The 18,022-nt window shown below is 33.1% G+C and overlaps 1 protein-coding gene across 1 annotated transcript; it reads left to right on the forward strand.

The window, feature by feature from the left end:
- Nucleotides 1-9,751: 9,751 nt before the first annotated feature.
- Nucleotides 9,752-15,142, forward strand: LOC107863306. Its single transcript, XM_016709175.2, has 2 exons — nt 9,752-10,221; nt 14,796-15,142. The coding sequence occupies exons 1-2, from the start codon at nt 10,051-10,053 to the stop codon at nt 14,868-14,870; spliced, it is 246 nt and encodes an 81-aa protein (XP_016564661.1). The 5' UTR covers nt 9,752-10,050; the 3' UTR covers nt 14,871-15,142.
- The last annotated feature ends 2,880 nt before the right edge of the window (nt 15,143-18,022 follow it).

An 18,022-nucleotide genomic window follows, 5' to 3' on the forward strand; every position in this document is an offset into this window, starting at 1 on the left:
AATTGACCATGAACCTAAACCACTGATACCAACTTAACACGACCCAAATCGAGGCCTTGTCATAATGCGCATCCCAAGTTCAACCAAGATCGGGGACCGCCTCCGATACCCAACCCAATCATCCAAACGTATACCTTGAGTCTACTAAATTTTAGACATATAAGAAGATGGTGTATCCAAAAGAATCCAAACTCTGTATAGGCCTATAACCGTGACCGACCCAAATGAGTCCAACCATCCAAAACCCAACCAATAACCTTACCATAAACCAAACCATACATCCCATACCAAATGATCATAATAATATATATAATCTAAAATAAAATAGAATAATCATAAATCAAATACCGTCCACTGGTGTCAACCCTAATACCAATGTCAATACAAAGGCTAACACTAATACTGACACCACTCATACCAACCTATAATAGCCCCACAAAGCCTCTAACCAAAAGTAAAACAATATCCGGTTGGGATATGCCCCCAACCATAGCCAAAACCAATGTCTATAAAATAACTAGAGTATGTAAAGATATCCATGATATGAAATAGAGCCTTCTGAAATATGAAAGCTCACTACTTCAATCCAACTGAGCTGATCTCGAAATTCGATCACTAAGAAAAAGGAGTAGAATGGTTGGTTCCTACATCCCGTGGGAATATAGCCTCTCGAAGATGGGTTAGTAGGTGAACACTAGCAAGCATCAGGATAAGGATAAAATAATGACAACCATTAAAACCAAGTAAACTGACCATATGCATTCATAACCATACATATATATAGATATAGATATCCATATCAGGAAAGAAAACTGGGTTTAGCATGCATATAAAATCATTAACTTAGGTATGTGTAGCTTAACCATACTAGAACCATCCATGGGTTATATGGGTCCAGTGTAACCCCCTAAATGGGCCCTGATACTTGTAGCCGCACGAACTGGGGATACCATAGGAGTAGGGGGTTCCTAAGTACCCTTCGCTCTCCATGATACATATATACTAGTGTACTTAGAGGATTCCCATATACCCCATAAGTATCATATATGGTCACCATGACCAATCCTTATATCGGCAAACATGAGTTTTCAATGTCCATTCATTGGACTTATACCTACACAGTTAGATATCATACCCCGCTATTATTGTCCAATTAAAACCATTACCACACAATCAAACCATCATTCCATTTATTATTAACCAAGGCTATAAGTAGTGTTATCGCTATACCGACTATAATTTGCAAGCAATGTCCTTATCCAACCTTTTATAGAATAAAGGATTCTCATGTACCCATAGATTACCTTATTTAGTTGCTTGGGGGATTCCCATATACCCGACAAGTTGTTCATTAATTTGTTTGCTTGGGGATTCCTTTGTACCTCACAAGGCTTTTAATTAGACCAACCATAACCACAAAGACCTTACCATTTAATCATTCCAAACCATTTAAACCATTAATATCATTTAGGGTTCCATTACTAAGTTATACCATGCAATAGTTCAGTGAAAGTCTAACAATTTAATCAAAAACATTCTCATAGGCATTTTATCAAATATGTTGGGGGCATAGTGTTTCCAAATCCAAAACCAAGTACCAATTAACCATTCTCATGCAACCAAATGTTCAAACCACTATAATAATATGAAAACCATAAGTAAAAGACATAGGAAACCCATAACCAACTATTATAACAAAAAAACCCAATATATATTTGAAAACCCAAAACCATACATCATTTATGCCATGAAAATAATTCATAAATTATGTCTTTCACTGTAACTAACAATGAGAGAGGAGTAACTTGCCTTAGATTATGAAGATGATGGAGAGGAGTCACCTTAGTAAGTCCCAAATTGATCCTATTGATGAAACCCTAGCCTTCCTTAACCCAAGAGCCTTTGAGAGAATTTGAGAGTGTTTTAATAGAGTTTCTAAGTGTTTAAGATTAGAATAATAGGGTAAATAATGTCCCAAGAGTGATATAAGTCGTGGGGCCTTAAGAGGTTAAGAGGAGAAATATCCAGATTACCCCCAACTTAAACTGCTTAAAACCACAGCAGGATAGTACGACCACCCTACCCAACCGTATCCTAAGGTAAGAATAGTACCCTTAACTCGTACCCTAGGCCTCGCCTTAGACCCAAACACTGTCCAACATATGAACACCAAGACCAAACCGTACCCAACCATATGACTAGTACCATGAAGTCGTACCCTAGGAAGAATAGAATAACCAATACAAACTTAAGGCAACATACGGCAGACACCTTACCGCTCAAACCCTAACTTATGACATGTATGTTCCAACCGTACCTTGGATAGAAACCAACCAACCCACATTGTTCACCATACGATCAAACCATCTAAATTATACCCTATCATACGAGTGGTACCCCAACTCGTATGATGTCCAGAAGCCAAAAACCAAGGAATTTTTCTAAGGGTCAAAACCCAGGGTGTTTCACTTACATCCTCTCATCTTCAAGAACATCAAGATTAGGGCTTCTCTTACAAGTTCATCCTTCAAGTCCCAGGATTCAAGCTTTCTTCACATGTCAAGAAACTTAAGGTATGTGGGGTCTATGAACAAGGTTATTCTTTCATCCTTGAGCCCAAAATACATGGTTTTAAGATTGAATTTCTTTATTTTTTATTAGGGTTCATACCCAAATAGCCATATTCTTGAATTATGATACTACCATAAGATTAAAAGCCTTAAGTGCATCAAGAATTGCTTATATTCATGTTTTGACTTATAAGATTCATATTGTATTTTGATTTTATTATTAGGATTGTTGAGAGATTTCAATATGATTATTGAGCATAAAGCTTTATTATGAATTTCTAAGTCCTAAGTATAAGTATTGAGTTTACAAGAAAATTATGTTTTTAAGCTCCATTGATAGGTTTTATGATATGATTTAAAGTAAAGATTGATCTTTTGACCATAAGATAAGATATGAAATCCACATTTGTTCATCCCGATTATGATTTAAAGAAAAAGAAGCATAACTAGTTTTCAGTCTATAAACCCTTATATTATTTTAAGATGGATTTTCTAAAGTACGAGCATATAAGTATTGTGGGAATAGTATTTAGAACTGAGATAGGAATGCGGATGAGCATATCCTAAATTCCTGGAAACTACGAGCCACCGTAGGTTAAGATTTTGCCCAATATGAATGAAATTCAGTGATCACTTAAGCTAAGGTTCTATTTTGATGGCAGGGTAAAATAGCTCTCCCCAACTTGGGTAAGACGTTGGACTCCATGGTAGCTCACATAGTTTATGTCGGTTAGAAGAATCTCCCATAAGAAAGAATAAAAGTAAATCTTTTAGAAACTAAGTGTTATGGCTCACAAAGTTTATTTTTATACATTATTATTCATAGTCATGATTTTGCAGTCTTTTGTGTGTTTCCAAGATCGAGGTGAGTCACTTACACTTAGCATGCATCAACTGAAAGCTTATATGTATTTTTAGTTATCATTTTACTTATGAATTCACACCCCACATACTCAGTATATTCCACAAGTACTGACCCAAATATATGTCTATGTGCTACATTGTCTTATAATGTAGGTTCTGATGCTCGTCTCCAGCAGCACGATTGACTACGAGCATCATCACCTACATTTTAACATTTGGTAAGTCCTCATAGTCTGGGGACCCAGTTTATCAGACTTCTATTTGTAGATGAAAGTATTTAGTTATTTGACTTCAGTTTATAATTGGGTTCATTGGGGTCTGTCCAAGTGGCTCTCCAGTCAGTATTAGAGGCTTGTCAGACTATTTAAGTTTTAAGTTCAAAGAGTGGTTTAAAGATTCCAAAGTTTAAGACTTTTATTAAGATATATCTTTGTTTATCTTCAAGTTCTATTTATGTTAGTTCACTTTTCTTATGATTTTCAAGTTAAGTAGGGTTAATGGGTTAGCTTAGGACTATTCGTAGTCTTGAGTACCGTGTGACCTCCAGGGGGTACTTCCAGGTTGTTACACTCTTGCTCAATAAGTATAAGTTAGGAATGCACAGCCAATAAATAAAAGTAGATGTATTAAAATCAACTTATAATTTGCAAGAGATTTGTAACAGATATGCCATCTGTTACAATAGATTACCTATTTATTGCATTAGCTTATAATAGATTGGGTAATCTGTTAACAGGTTCAGAGAACTTATGCAATAAATAATTCATCTATTGCAATAGATGGCCCATCTATTTCAACAAATGATTCATCTATTGCAATAGATGGCTCATCTGTTTTGACAAATGAATTATTTGTTGCAATAGATTATCCATGTGTTCCATAAGTTGCAATAGATGGGTAATATACAGAGATAAGTTGCAAAAAATGAATCATCTGTTGCAACAAATAAATTGACTTACTACATTATCATGAGGGTTAAAGAGATCAAGGGGATTCATCCTTGAGTTGTTCTTGGCAGACAATCACCTAAGGATCCTTGAGTGAGAAACCTCTATTGAGTAGTCCTTGACCTGCTACCAGAGGTGAGGAATAACTTTAAATGCCCAAGCCTAAAAATGTAAATATGATGCAAAAAAAAATCAGAATAATAATTCAATAGCATCAATAAATGAAACACTGAAGAAATAAGAATGAAGTTTACCATGAAAACCCAAGGAAAGTCATATAAGTTGATTGTCTTTGGAGATAACTTTATTAACAAATATTTGACAGTCAAGAAATAGCTTTTATATCTCCATGGATGATTGTTGAATGTCTTCAAATCTTAAGAAAGCACCACCAATTCAGGTTCTATGACTTTGTTGGTGTCACTGGCCCATAAAATGAAATGCACAAATCAAACTAAGTGCAATGGTTCTTTATGTTTCTTCAAAACTCTTTTATTCGAGAGATCAAGTATCAACTGCCTAGCTTTATAGCTAGGTCCAACAATATCCAACAACTCATTTATTTTTCATTGCCTTTATTGGATTTGGTGGGTGGCTTAGTTAGGGTCTTGCCTTTCTTTGATGCCTTAGTTGATTTTGGCGTCCTACTTGCCTTTGGTTTTTTTAAGAATGTTGTTGTGGGAAGAGGTTCAAATGGAGGATGACATCTCAGGCCAATCACTATAAAAAATTCTTTCATGACAAAACAAACTAGAATGTCACAGTAGTTTATCCAGATCTCATTCATTTTCTTGTCCTTATCCTTCAATGTTTTTTCATCATCACCTTTATTCTTGATCCTGCGCTTGAAAAGACCATACATCATAGTCATTTGAAAGCGTGCATTGTTGTCCTCTAGAATATCAAAAAAATATCCAAAACAGTTGGACTTAAAGTAATCTTTCATTTTTTCATCCCTTAAAATTTTTACCCATGACAAATTTAACTACAAAATCACCAGTCAAATTTGTAGGGTTATCTATAGGCATCTTAACTTGAAACTTGTCAATACTAAAAGTTTTGACAAGATCATTTTGAATTTTCTATCTATGTTCATGATTGATCGATAATATCATAACATTATCATCAACTCTTTTCTTTTCATCCTCTCTTTTATTTTCCCCTTCAGATCTATCTTCTTCCTCCCCATCTTCTTTCTACTTTATTTTTCCTCTTCATCATCACTTTCATCCCCACATTCCTTTTCATTTCCTTTATGACTTTCTTCATTATCTTCATCCTCATCATCTCCATCTTCTTGCTCATTTTTATTTTTGTTTTCCCCCTGTAAAACCTTTCTTTATCTCCCTCACCTTCCTTTTTTGCATCATCACGAAATATTTCAACTGATTCTCCTTCAGTATGTTATTCAATATTTTTTTCCACATCTTCATTCTCTACAGAGGGTTACACTTCATTTGTTTGTAAAAGAGCTTATTCATCTTCTAATGGTATTTGCAATTTAGCTATTTTAGTTATTTTATCTGAAGTTGATTCTCTTTTTTTTCATTTGGGAGACACTTTTTATCTACAAAAAAAAAAAAAAAAAAAAGATTACGATTGATGTGTGCATCATTAGAAAAAGATATCAGGAAATGTAATAAATACAACACAGTACAAGAAATTTTCAACAGATGACCAATTTTTTTATGACCTTTCTATCTAACTTAGATTCAATGATTTCCATCCGTAATTTCTCATTTATTCAATCATGCAAAAATGCCTTAAAATCTTGTAGCAAGTACAAGTACACATTGCAACAGATTTCTCATATATTGCAACAGATGGATCATCTATTGGAATAAATCAAACCAGTAAACCAATAGATATATAGTTATTACCAACAGATTCTTAATATGCTCCAACAGATTCGTATTTCTTACAACATGTTACACATTTGTTGGGAAATATTATATATCAACAAGAACACCAACACCAACACCAACACCATCAACAACAAGCTATATCACACACTAAGAACACCAACAATAACAACATCAAGCTATATGATTGCTTGAACAACACCAATATTTATGTTTTTGCTAATACAATAACAACAACACCAACAACAACAACAACAAAATTGAGAAAATCAATAACACCAATAATACTAACAAAAACAACACCAACAAATCCAATAAAGTAAAGAACACCAACAATATCAAGAAAATCAGGAACACCAACAACACCATCAACAAAATTAAGAATAGCAAGAACATACCTAGAACACAAACAACATCAACAAAACAAACAAACAACATCTATTGAAAGAAATCAAAATAAATCTTGTTACTGATTTGATTTCTTCCAACAGATGACCCATCTGTTGAAACTAGTAGGGGTGAATAAAGGTCAAAACTTTGATGTCTTGAAATAAGGTATCAGCGCTTTTAGATAGAGGAGTTGCAATGGCTTGCATGGTGTCTGTTTGGTTCAATTTTCAATTTGGTTCGACTTTTGACCAAATCATGAACAACTTAATTATAATTATTTCATATATACTTCAAATCGAAGAACCCTTAATAAGGACATCCTTATTATTAAAGGTATTATTAAGGGTTATAATGAAATATCAAAGTACTCCCTCTGTTTACTTTTATTTATCACTTTTAACATATTAAAAAAAAATTATGTTCTAATTTTATACCTTTAGCATTACTTATTCTTTAAATAATTTTTCAATACTTAATAATAAACATCAACTAATAGGCATAATATAATAAAATAATTGATTTCTTAATGCACATGCTAAGGACAATCTATATATAATATAAAGGAAGGTCGTAGAGGAGGTGACGCGGCACCTCTCTATGGCCTCCATTCTCATTTATCTTTTTTCTCATTTTTTTTTGACAATTCTTTCCATTTTTAATATTTTCTTACTTGTAAAACTAAACATGGCAATTAATACTCCTCCATTTATTCTTGTACTTTAATGTTAAAAGAATTAAATATATTAAAATTTACTACTCCACTCAATTTCCGTGTAATTTAGAAAACCTAAAGCCTCATCAGTTTTACCTCATCTTAAAATTATTGTATTGAGTATTAAAAAGTAAAATGTCACTCTCTTAATTTAATTAATTACACCTCTTAATTCTATTAATAATTACACCTTTTATTTCTCTTATTTACAGATTTTCGTCTTCTTATATAAGAGTTGGTAGTGGTACTCATTCGACCACATTTTTCTCCCTGTAGAGGTTACATTTTAGTCATGCTTATTTTCCATTCATAAAATAAGGACTTCAAAATAAGAAACAAAGATTTCGAATGCAAAATTCCTCTTCAGTTTCAAGCTACCATTAATGTCTTACAATTTTTATGCTTCCAAATGATTTATTTTATCATGATTTCTTTGTCAAACTCATCTTTTACCAAATATTTTAGGTGAGAAAATATTCATATATAATTAAGAAAGTTTCAGTCAAGAAAGTTTCAGTATGTTGAAACAATTTCATTGCTATATAAAGCTGTTGATTTAGAGAGCCTATAAAATTAAAGTTGATCAATGACTTACCAATAAAGCATTGAGTCAGGATGACAACCGTGTAAAACTATAACGTATTTAATTTTCTTTCAATTTTTTGTTACATGATATGTTTGTCATTGGACAAATTAGGTTGCTTGTGATTCAGTTAAATTTTATATAGTATCAGTTTGATTTATAAGTTATCCATTTGTAAATGTATTAAATCAATAATCAAATTGGTCATTAATTTATCGATTTATTATTAATTATCAGTTCATCAATTATTGTTCCTTTATTTATATAATGATTTAATCGATAACAAAATGCCCTTCAATTAAATTTTTTCTTTACCGAAATAAAATACTTCTATTGTTATATTCATCCTTAATAGAATTCTACACGTGTGTACATAAAAAATATAAGACGAAGACAGTTCAAAAAATTGAAAGGAAAACAACCAACAAGCCATAAAAATAATGTTGAAGTTATATATTTTATTTTAATGTAAACATCATTAAAATAAAGTGTTATATACTCTATTTTATTGGTCCTTCTTTTATGTTTCATTTAAAGATGAAAATTTAAGAAAATACTACTTGCATTGAAGCTATAAATTGAAAATGTGTAATATTTTTGAAGGAAAATCCAAAAAGAAAAAATTCTGCAAAATATATATATATATATATATATATATTGCAACATTAGAAATGCTTTTTGTGAATTTAATACGGCCTTTTATAATCGTGGAAAGGGCGATTAAATTCACTAGTTTACAAATATGAGTAAGGGTCCGTTTGGATAAACTGAAAAAAATGGCTTTTAAAAAATTCTTTAAAAGTGCTTTTGAAAGTGTTGAACTTATTTTAAAAATAAGCAGTTACGTGTTTGGATAAAAGTATTGAAACTGAAAAAAAAATTATTGATGTGTTTGGTAAATAATGCTTTAAACACTTTTGTGAGGTTAAAATGTCTAAAATACCCTTAGAGCTGTTAATAATATATAGAGTTGATTATTATTAACTTTTATTGCTAAAATGATTCAAATTAAAATTAATACATATTTTACTATATATATATATATATATATATATAATATTTTCATGAATTACTATTAATTTGTGCGCTAAAAAAAATAAATTAAGAATTAAGTGTTGAATGTTTGTATTTGAAAAAGATAGTTATATATTAAAAGATTATTTGTTTCTTTATGGTTACGTTAAGATTTCGTATCATTAAGGTGCAATTTGTGACGGCACTTCATTTTCTTATTAAGTTGGACTTATTGCTTTTAACTTCAAGGATAGTATTAATATATATATTTATGCGAGCTTATCATTAAGTAAAATATATATGTTACTAATCATTATAATTATATTAATAGATAAATAGTTTTAAATAAAGAGGTACTAAGCAACCTTCATCCACCAAAACGATACAGTACTAAGCACAATACACATCAACAGTTAGCTAAACATTCAAATTAAGAAAAAAAAAACTGTTACCGTAAGGGTTGTAGCTTTCCGTGCAGCTAGAGCTCTAATGCTTGGCATATTTAACGAATATTGTCTCAAAACTTCGACTATTAACAAGCTCAAACAATAATACTTTTTTCAATTTTCAAACCTATTTTGTAATTTGAATTTTGATGATGAATATCAATTAATATTTCTAGTTCACAGAAATTAGACGCTTCGATAATCAATCAAATATATTAGAAATATTAGAAATGAAAGGAGAAAGGGATAATTATTAGGGACATAACTGTAATTTATTTAGTACTTCCAAAAAAAAAAAATTAGGAATGGTTGCTTCTTATTTTTGGTTTAAAAAATATCAAAATTAACTTTTTTTGAACGCTTATAAAAATTGTTAAACATTCTTTTAAGTAAAAAATAGCTTATAAGTTATTTTGATCAAATTAAAAGCTAATCCAAACACCCACTAACTAAAAAATAACAAGAGAGTAGTTTTGACTTGCAAACCTGCGGGTCGGGTCATCTGATTAGAGTCGGGTGGAAGTGTTTCTTCCGGATCATCCAATTAGCACGGGTCTTTAGGGCTTATATGATATGATTAATACCAAATTCAGAGAATTTGAAACGCCCATTTGATTTCGATCTTCTTTTGTGAACACTCTGTGCTTCTTCAGACGGAAAAAATGGCGGGTGGGGGAGACCATTCTCACGGTGGGGACTTCAGGACTAAGGTGTGGAGTATGAGTGGTGGGCCTTACTGTAGGCCCGTTCATTGGAAGCGCAATACCGCTATTGCCCTTGCCGGAATTGTACTCGTCTGTATTCCTGTCGCCTTGAAATCTGCCGAGCTCGAGGTCAGTACCGTCATTTCCTCCTTCCTTCAATGTGATCTGAAGTGTATTGTTGGTGATTTGAAATGAAATAGGTTTATGTAATTTTGGTAAAATATGTGATATTGTTGACTTTAGGCTAAGGATTTAGCTTTTTCGCATGGATTGATTATGGTATCTGTTGTTAATATCTCATCTCAAGTTTTAGCTTTGGCACGACGGGCTAGATGAAATTGGTATATAATCCAAAATTAAGTTATTATAGTCATGTGGAAATGAGGGACGATTTAGATATGTAGGAAGATTAGCAATGCTTTTATAGGGAACAGTGTTGGGTGGTCAGGTGCAGCCTGGAAATAGGAATGCACGGAGAAGATCATCACAGGTTAAATGGTCAAATGTAGAGTGATCGATATTAGCAACCAAGGGTATGGCCTAGTGGTTCAATGAAGTTGGGTAGAGCACCATGAGGTCTCAGGTTCAATTCTTAACAGAGACAAACATTTGGTGATTTATTCCCATCTGTTCTAGCCTTGGTGGACAAAGCTACCTGGTAACTGGTCCCGTGGAATTAGTTAAGGTGCGCGCAAGCTGGCCCGGACATCACGTGTTATCAAAAAAAAAAAAAAAAAAGAGTAATCGATATTAAATTCGTGTTATCTGATGGATCAGTCAAACTACGTATAGGAAGCACCTTTATTTTACCTTTTTCCGTGGTTCTAATTCCTGCTTTATATAATTTGGTATAACTCCAACAACAAAAATAGGGTACCTGTCTCGATTCTTAAACCCCCTTGTCCGTGGCCTTATCTGCCAAAGAAAAAGAAATGATGACTGGGGCATCCAAGGGAGTGGCCCAATGGTTAGGGAAGTGTGCAGATCTTGGAGACTCAAATTCCAGTAAAGGTAAAAATCACTGGGTGATTTATCCCCAGCTGCCTAAGCCTTTGTCACTATCTATGCTGATGCAAGGTAGCAGCCAGCAGGTATCTGGTGGAGTAGTTGAGGTGTGCACAAGCTGACCTAAACACACCATTACCAAAAAAACTGTGGTTGTATCTGGTTCCGTAAATCTATGATCTATACATGTAATTTAAGATTAATGTAGCAAGTAAAACTTGGTTCTAGATTATTTCTATTATGATTTTCCAGAAAACAATAGAAATAAAAAGTTTGGCATCAGTAGAAACTGATGATGCTGGGATTACATCCAGTGTCTCTATCCAAGTTTTTCTTTGGGGCCTTTGTTGCAGAAAATCTTATGCTGGCTGAGACAAGTATTACTTGTCTTCTGCTTGAGGCTCTGACTTCGCATCGATTCGGAAAGGCTCAGTAATTTTATTCTGTGAAATGGATCTAACAATAACAACATACCCAGTGAAGTCCCCCAAAGTGGGAAATGGGCCTAACAACAAAGTCAAATTAAGCAGAACGTGACATGCTCGTGGTGAAACATTGATAATAAGTCTTATTTCGTGCTGGTACACTCTTTCGGTCTTCCCCCTTGTTTGATCCTTCCATAGATATCTAATTAGTCTATTAAGGTCATGAAGGTTCAGACAATTAGGAAATAGGCAGAATTCAATTTGAGTACACATGTAATCTATGAACCAATGGGACAAGAGTGGATCCTGGTTACTGGGTTCTCCAATCAAACTTTTGGTTTGAAAAGCATTCTGTTTCAGAGAAGAACCTTGGATGAGGAGGATTTAGGTCCACACACAGACCCAAAGCCTCCTTGGAATCTGAGAGAAGCTGCTCAGAGGTGCTCTCCTTCAGTAAAGGCAATAAGAAGCTGCGGCTCTCCCACTCTGTTGGTGTGGAACTCACATCAAACATAATTAGTAAATAAATTGTCGGGTTTTCAACTTTGATTTCCTTCTTAAAATTTTACAGTAGTGTCCATTTATTTTTTTGTTGTTTTACTGGGGAGCTATCACTCAAAAAATTATTGTCTATGTTACTATCTAATTAAACGTATAAGTTTTGGAAAGAAAGTATTAATTGTGAAAGAATTTCAGATGCCCTTTCGAGTCCTTTCAGGTTGTCACAGTCAAAAACTTGGTATTTAGGTTGATAAGGGTAAGGGGCAGGCCCATTATCCACCGAGTTTCGACCTATGTGCAATGCCCTCAGTGATTTCTCAGTTATCACGAAAAAAAAGAGAAGATAATCTTGTGGTTCTCTGAACATTTAAATTTTAGAAATGGTCTCTCGCAGTCCGCTCCCACTCGGCGGATTGGGCATGTTAAATTGGAAACATTGGTCATACTAGGCAAAATTGTGAGGGGGAACTTAGCATGGTCACAAGACTCTTTGTCTCCTTTCGTCCTGTTCCGCATGTCTTGCCTGTTCTTTTCCATCTAATGTTATCATCTTGTTTTAGTTCCTTGACGAAAAGTTCAGCGTACTGATTTGGTGCTCTTAATTAGATACAATGAATTTTATACTTATTGCTGTCAACAGGTCCATCTTAAGCAACTTTTAAAGAATAGTATAATACAATGAAAAAAAAACTGAAGTATTTGGAACATTGGTGCAAGCAAAGAAGATTTGCTTAACTAATGTTTATGTTGTCTGTCAAGTTTGAAGCCTCTATTCAAAGCTGATACTGAGTCTTCTTTCTAAAGTAAATTGTTTCTCTCTCTGTCCCAAAGATTATTGATATTTTCTAGAAATCCAAATTCATTGATTGACACTTGATATTGTCATCAACTGCCAGTTATACTACTTAACTATCCTTGTGACTAGTTATACACCTCATTAGCATAAATGTGTCAAGTGCACTACCGATCTAACCAGGCAACACACAGGTAAAATGTGTGTGTGTATTTGGAACCCATCTGCAACTATTAAAGAAAAGAAATTTCCTTTACCCTTTCTTTCTACCCAAATTAGAAGCCTTATATGATATGGTATCAAATTTTTTGGATAGGGAATAGCACATAACACAAGTGTCATCTGGTGATAATATGTCATGGACAAGAGTAACTTTTTTTGTAATGAAGTAATTGATTAAGAGTAACTTTGCCGAAGGAGAAAGGAGGAGTGGGAATTGAATATTTAGCTCATAATAAAAGTTTATTGATGAAATGTTTCCAGTTTTTTAAAAAATAAAGTTTATTGATGAAATGGTTGTGGATATATGGTAATGAAGAGAAGGCATGGAGGAAACAGAAATTGGGATACCAGGGTTAACAGATCATCACATGGTATTGGTCCATTGAAACATATTGGCAAATTATGAAAAGAGTTTAGTGGTAAGGTATCTATTCAAGTTGGCAATGGGGGAACACACTCTTCTGGCTAGACAAATGGTGTGGCAAGAGTTCTTTAAGTGAAAGATTGTCCTGCCTCAGTTTTGCTATTTATACTGAAGCCACAGTGAAACAGCTTAGACAAAATACTACCTGGAACATTACATCAAGATGACTTTAGAGTAGAAGAGATGATGAATTTTTTTTGCAAGAATTTAGACTATCTAAATACAAGAAGAAGTTTAAGCTAGGTGGTGTGGGGAAGTGAAGGAAGGAGAGCTTTCACAGTGAAGGAATGCTATCAGGAAATAGTAAGCAGAAGTAATATTATTGAAGACTGGCCTTGGAAGTTGATATGGACCAAAGAACCGACTAAGGTAAGCCTGTTTCAGTTGGTTAGCAGTGTTGGAGGCATTTTTAACACAAGAAAGATTGAAGAAAAGAGGCATCTAATCTATGTAGCAGATGCTACATATGTACAAAAGACATTGAAATAATACAACATTTGTTCTTCCATTGCAAAGTGGCTAGAGATTTGAGGAATATGTTCAGTAATATTTTTGGTATAAGCTGGGCAATGCCAAGAATCGTAAGGAAGTCTCTGTGTTATGGAATAACTTCAGAGTTTGAAGCTCTATTAAAAATATCAATATCTGGAAGATGATCCCCCACTTCATTATCTGGTGTATATGGAAAAAAAAAATCAGAGATGTATTGATGGTGGACCAACTTCTTTACATTTTCTGAAAGCTAGAGACGCTTAATATTTTTGCCTGGAGTAACTATTCCAATGTAAACAAGTCTTTATACCTTTTTGATTTGGTAAGCTCCTTGAATTGTTTGGAAGGTGATGCTTGGAAAGGAGATTTGGTGTGTTTCTATAAGCAGCTGCATCCCCCTCTCCTCCTCTCCTGGATGCTTCATTTATATTACACTATTTTGCTTGATAAAAAATTATGGTAACAAAGTTTATAATGGTCTGTTAGAATTAGGTGTCAAAAGAACACTCGTGCCAGTGAGACGTGTTAAGCCAGTTAAGGTGTTTAACTTGCAATTGATGACACAATAAGCATCTTTCTGTGTATTTTGCCTTTTTAGAATAATGTTTAGTTTGCCTTTTTCCTCTTGATTTATAAGGCAGTAAAGCTCCCGCTATGCGCAGGGTCTGGGGAAGAGCCCCACCACAAGGGTTATTGTACGCAGTTTTACCTTGCAATGTCAGAGGGTGTTTCATCTTGATCTACCTTTTCATTTCTTTAATTAACAAACTGCTCTCTTGTTTTCCTTTCATTCTTGGGGGATATTTGATATCTATGCTATAACAAACTTTTCATTTTGCAGCAAAGGCCACATCTTCCAGTCCGTCCCATTCCTTCTCAGCTCTGGTGCAAGAATTTTGGAACAAAAGATTACTAGGCTTGTTAGTAAAGCAACAATAGTAGCTTGCTATGCAGAAGATGATCGCCTTTTCCTGTATTTGGATTCTGAATTGCGTTTTATGGTTACTTTTATTTGAACCAGTGTGGCATTATAATGTTCCATTTAAATAAACATGACATTTACTGCATGCTTTTTCACAAAGATCAAAGCCTGACGGAGCAAATTTTCTTATGGGTTTCTGTTTTTTCCTTGTTTCTTCTGTATATCAAGAGACTGAAATGAAATAGTTGGTCTTGGGTTATTGCGTAGCAGTTTCTCTCTCCCTCTCTATCTTAAAATTATGTATCCTTACCAAAGGTGTACCAGTATGTATTCTGCTAGTTTATGAACTGTCAGTATGCCATCTGATTATCTTATGACTCTCTACAAATTGGACATGTTATGTATGTTGCTTCTACCTTGTGCTTATAGCTATAGATAGGCATGCTCCTGCTCATTGTTGAAGTAGAGCTGGTCTTCATCCGCCGTACTGCATCTACATAAGTAGACCTAGCAGAGGCAAATCAAGTGAATTCTTATTATTTGGCTTACATCTGGTGGGTAGAGATGCGATGCATATACTGGTGAGTGGTTAGAGGTAGCATGTAACTGATGACTAGGTATCGTGGTGTATCTGATAAACACGTTAGTGGTTTCAGCAGAAAGTAATTACTTACTCCGTTCAATAACAGTTGTCCACTATTGACTTGACACTTACGTTAAGAAAATAATATATAGTAGAGGTTAGTTTACTATATCATTTTAAATATAATAAATTTAATGCTTTAGAAAATACATTGAATGTGATTAGTATTTAATAGCAAGGATAAAATGGGTAGAAATGGATAAATTATTCCAAAATGGACAAGTATTGTTGGAGATTTATTTTTAGCATATTAGACAAGTATTGTTGGACAGGGGACTAGTAACTGCATTTTCCCTTCACTTTTTTTTTTCTTTTGGTAAACCATTTTCCCTTCACTTGGATGAATTGTGCAACTTCCTTATGCAACACAATTTTTCTTCTTATTATCTCGACTAGTTGAGCCCAAAATGGGAAGAGCAAGTTCAACTTGTTATCCACAATTCATTTGCCTACTGCGGATGTGTTTTTTTCTTCTGCAAGTCTAAGCATGATGCTATCTAGCAACACCACTCATGCATCAAAGGAGGGGTACTATTGGTGTAGGTCTTTGTGATGCATGGTTCAACAACATTTAAATTTCAATCAATTAAAATATGTGTTTTTGATTCCGGGAAATATATTATATTTGAACTATTTTTAGAAATATATTACCCTATATGAAGTAATAGAACAAGTTTAATATCACGTGTAATTAAATAATGAAATGATTAATACTTTTGAAAAGTTATAAATATTCACAAGCGAAGAAATTATAAAAAGCACATTTCAAGTAGTTGAAGGTTCAAATCTCAATACTCTGTTTCAACTAAATAAACATTTCATTTTAGACCTTGTGCTCAATCATATATTATAAGAATCAAACTTTATATTACTACTTATTAAGGGAACAAAAATGCTACTAGCCCAAAAATGAAATGTTGGCTCATTTTGGGGGAGGATAACAAGCGAGACAACATACAAGTGGAGGACTAGTATTCTAAGTAGTATATCACTTCCTAGTTACACTCGAGTAGTAGCTACTTTCTCCCTGCATTTTTACTTCTTGCATTTGCACTTGACACACTAAAATAATAATTAACATAATTATTTTAACACACTGCTTCTACTAAGTAATGTTTAATATGTGATTTTGAAAAATAATTTAGAGAATAAATAATTAATGCTGAGGATAAAATATGAAAAAGATAATTATCTTTTCTTGATATGATAAAATTGATAAGATAAACAAAAATTTATTTTTAAAATAATGAACAAGTGACAATGAAAGAATGTTAAAAGGGGCTCTCTAAATTTTTGGAGTCGTCGAAAGGGTTCATTTGCTATTCTCTTCATTCCATTTTAGTTGGTCATCTTACTAAAAATAAATTTTCATATTAGGTGATTACTTACTAAATGAATATTGAATCAAATTAGTTTTTTTCATTTTACCCGTACCATTAATTATAATTTCAATGTCTATTTCTATGTCCAATGAATATCATATGGGAAAAGAGTTAAATTTACCCTTGTACTTTAGAAAATTGACTAAATATATTATTCGTCATACTTTGAAGTCAATTTATCTTCACTATTAAGAAATATTTCATCTATATCCTTGCTTTAATATAAAAGTCAAATCAACGTTAAATACCTCATTTTGAAAAAATAGAACACACTTTAATCAAACTCATCCATCTGATCCGATCCACAAAAAAGACACAAATAAACAGAGGCAGAGGCAGAATTTTAAACAAGGGGGTTCGATATTTGAAGAAAACCTAGCCAAATGGGGTTCAACACATACTGTAGATACATAAAAAATAATTTTAATCATGTATAAATGGTATATTTTTTCATCGAAGGAGGTTCGGATAAACCCCTACCAAAGGGCTGGCTACGCCTCTGCAAACAAATATATCTCTCTCAATTCTGTTAGTCAAATTCTGAAATTTGAACATAACTAGAACCGTGGTAGAGTTTGTACTATACATTTTTCCTAATTTCATGCTTTTACGTTATCCCGCTCTATTTTATTTTTTGTTCATTTATAAACAACGTACTAGCACCGCACATTGAAAGAAAAATATATTTGTTCGTTCGAAAAATTTGACCAATGAAACTAAAGGAGAGGTATATTGGTTTGTCTTTTCTGTGGGTAGGGTCAGTGGGCAAGTTAGATTAGGGTGTGTTTATTTTTAGAAAATGGGTCATTTAATGTTGATTTGGGTTTTTCTAATAAATTTAATTCCAAAATATGATACTGGGGATAAATTTGACCCCAATGCATGATTAAGTGTATATTTAATCAATTTTTCAAAATAAATGAATAAATTTAACCCTTTTTCCATATCATGAATAAAAATAAAAGGTAAAATAGTAAATTTAATCATTTTATTTATGATTTTTTAATTACCTTCAAAATGAAATATGAAAAATTAAAATGGGACGGATGGAGTATGAGGTAGAGAGTATCCAGCTTTTTTATAAGATAATAATCTACCATCTTAGGATAAATAATGTAAAA

This window comes from Capsicum annuum, chromosome 3, assembly GCF_002878395.1.
Source record: "Capsicum annuum cultivar UCD-10X-F1 chromosome 3, UCD10Xv1.1, whole genome shotgun sequence".
Taxonomy (NCBI): Eukaryota; Viridiplantae; Streptophyta; class Magnoliopsida; order Solanales; family Solanaceae; genus Capsicum; species Capsicum annuum.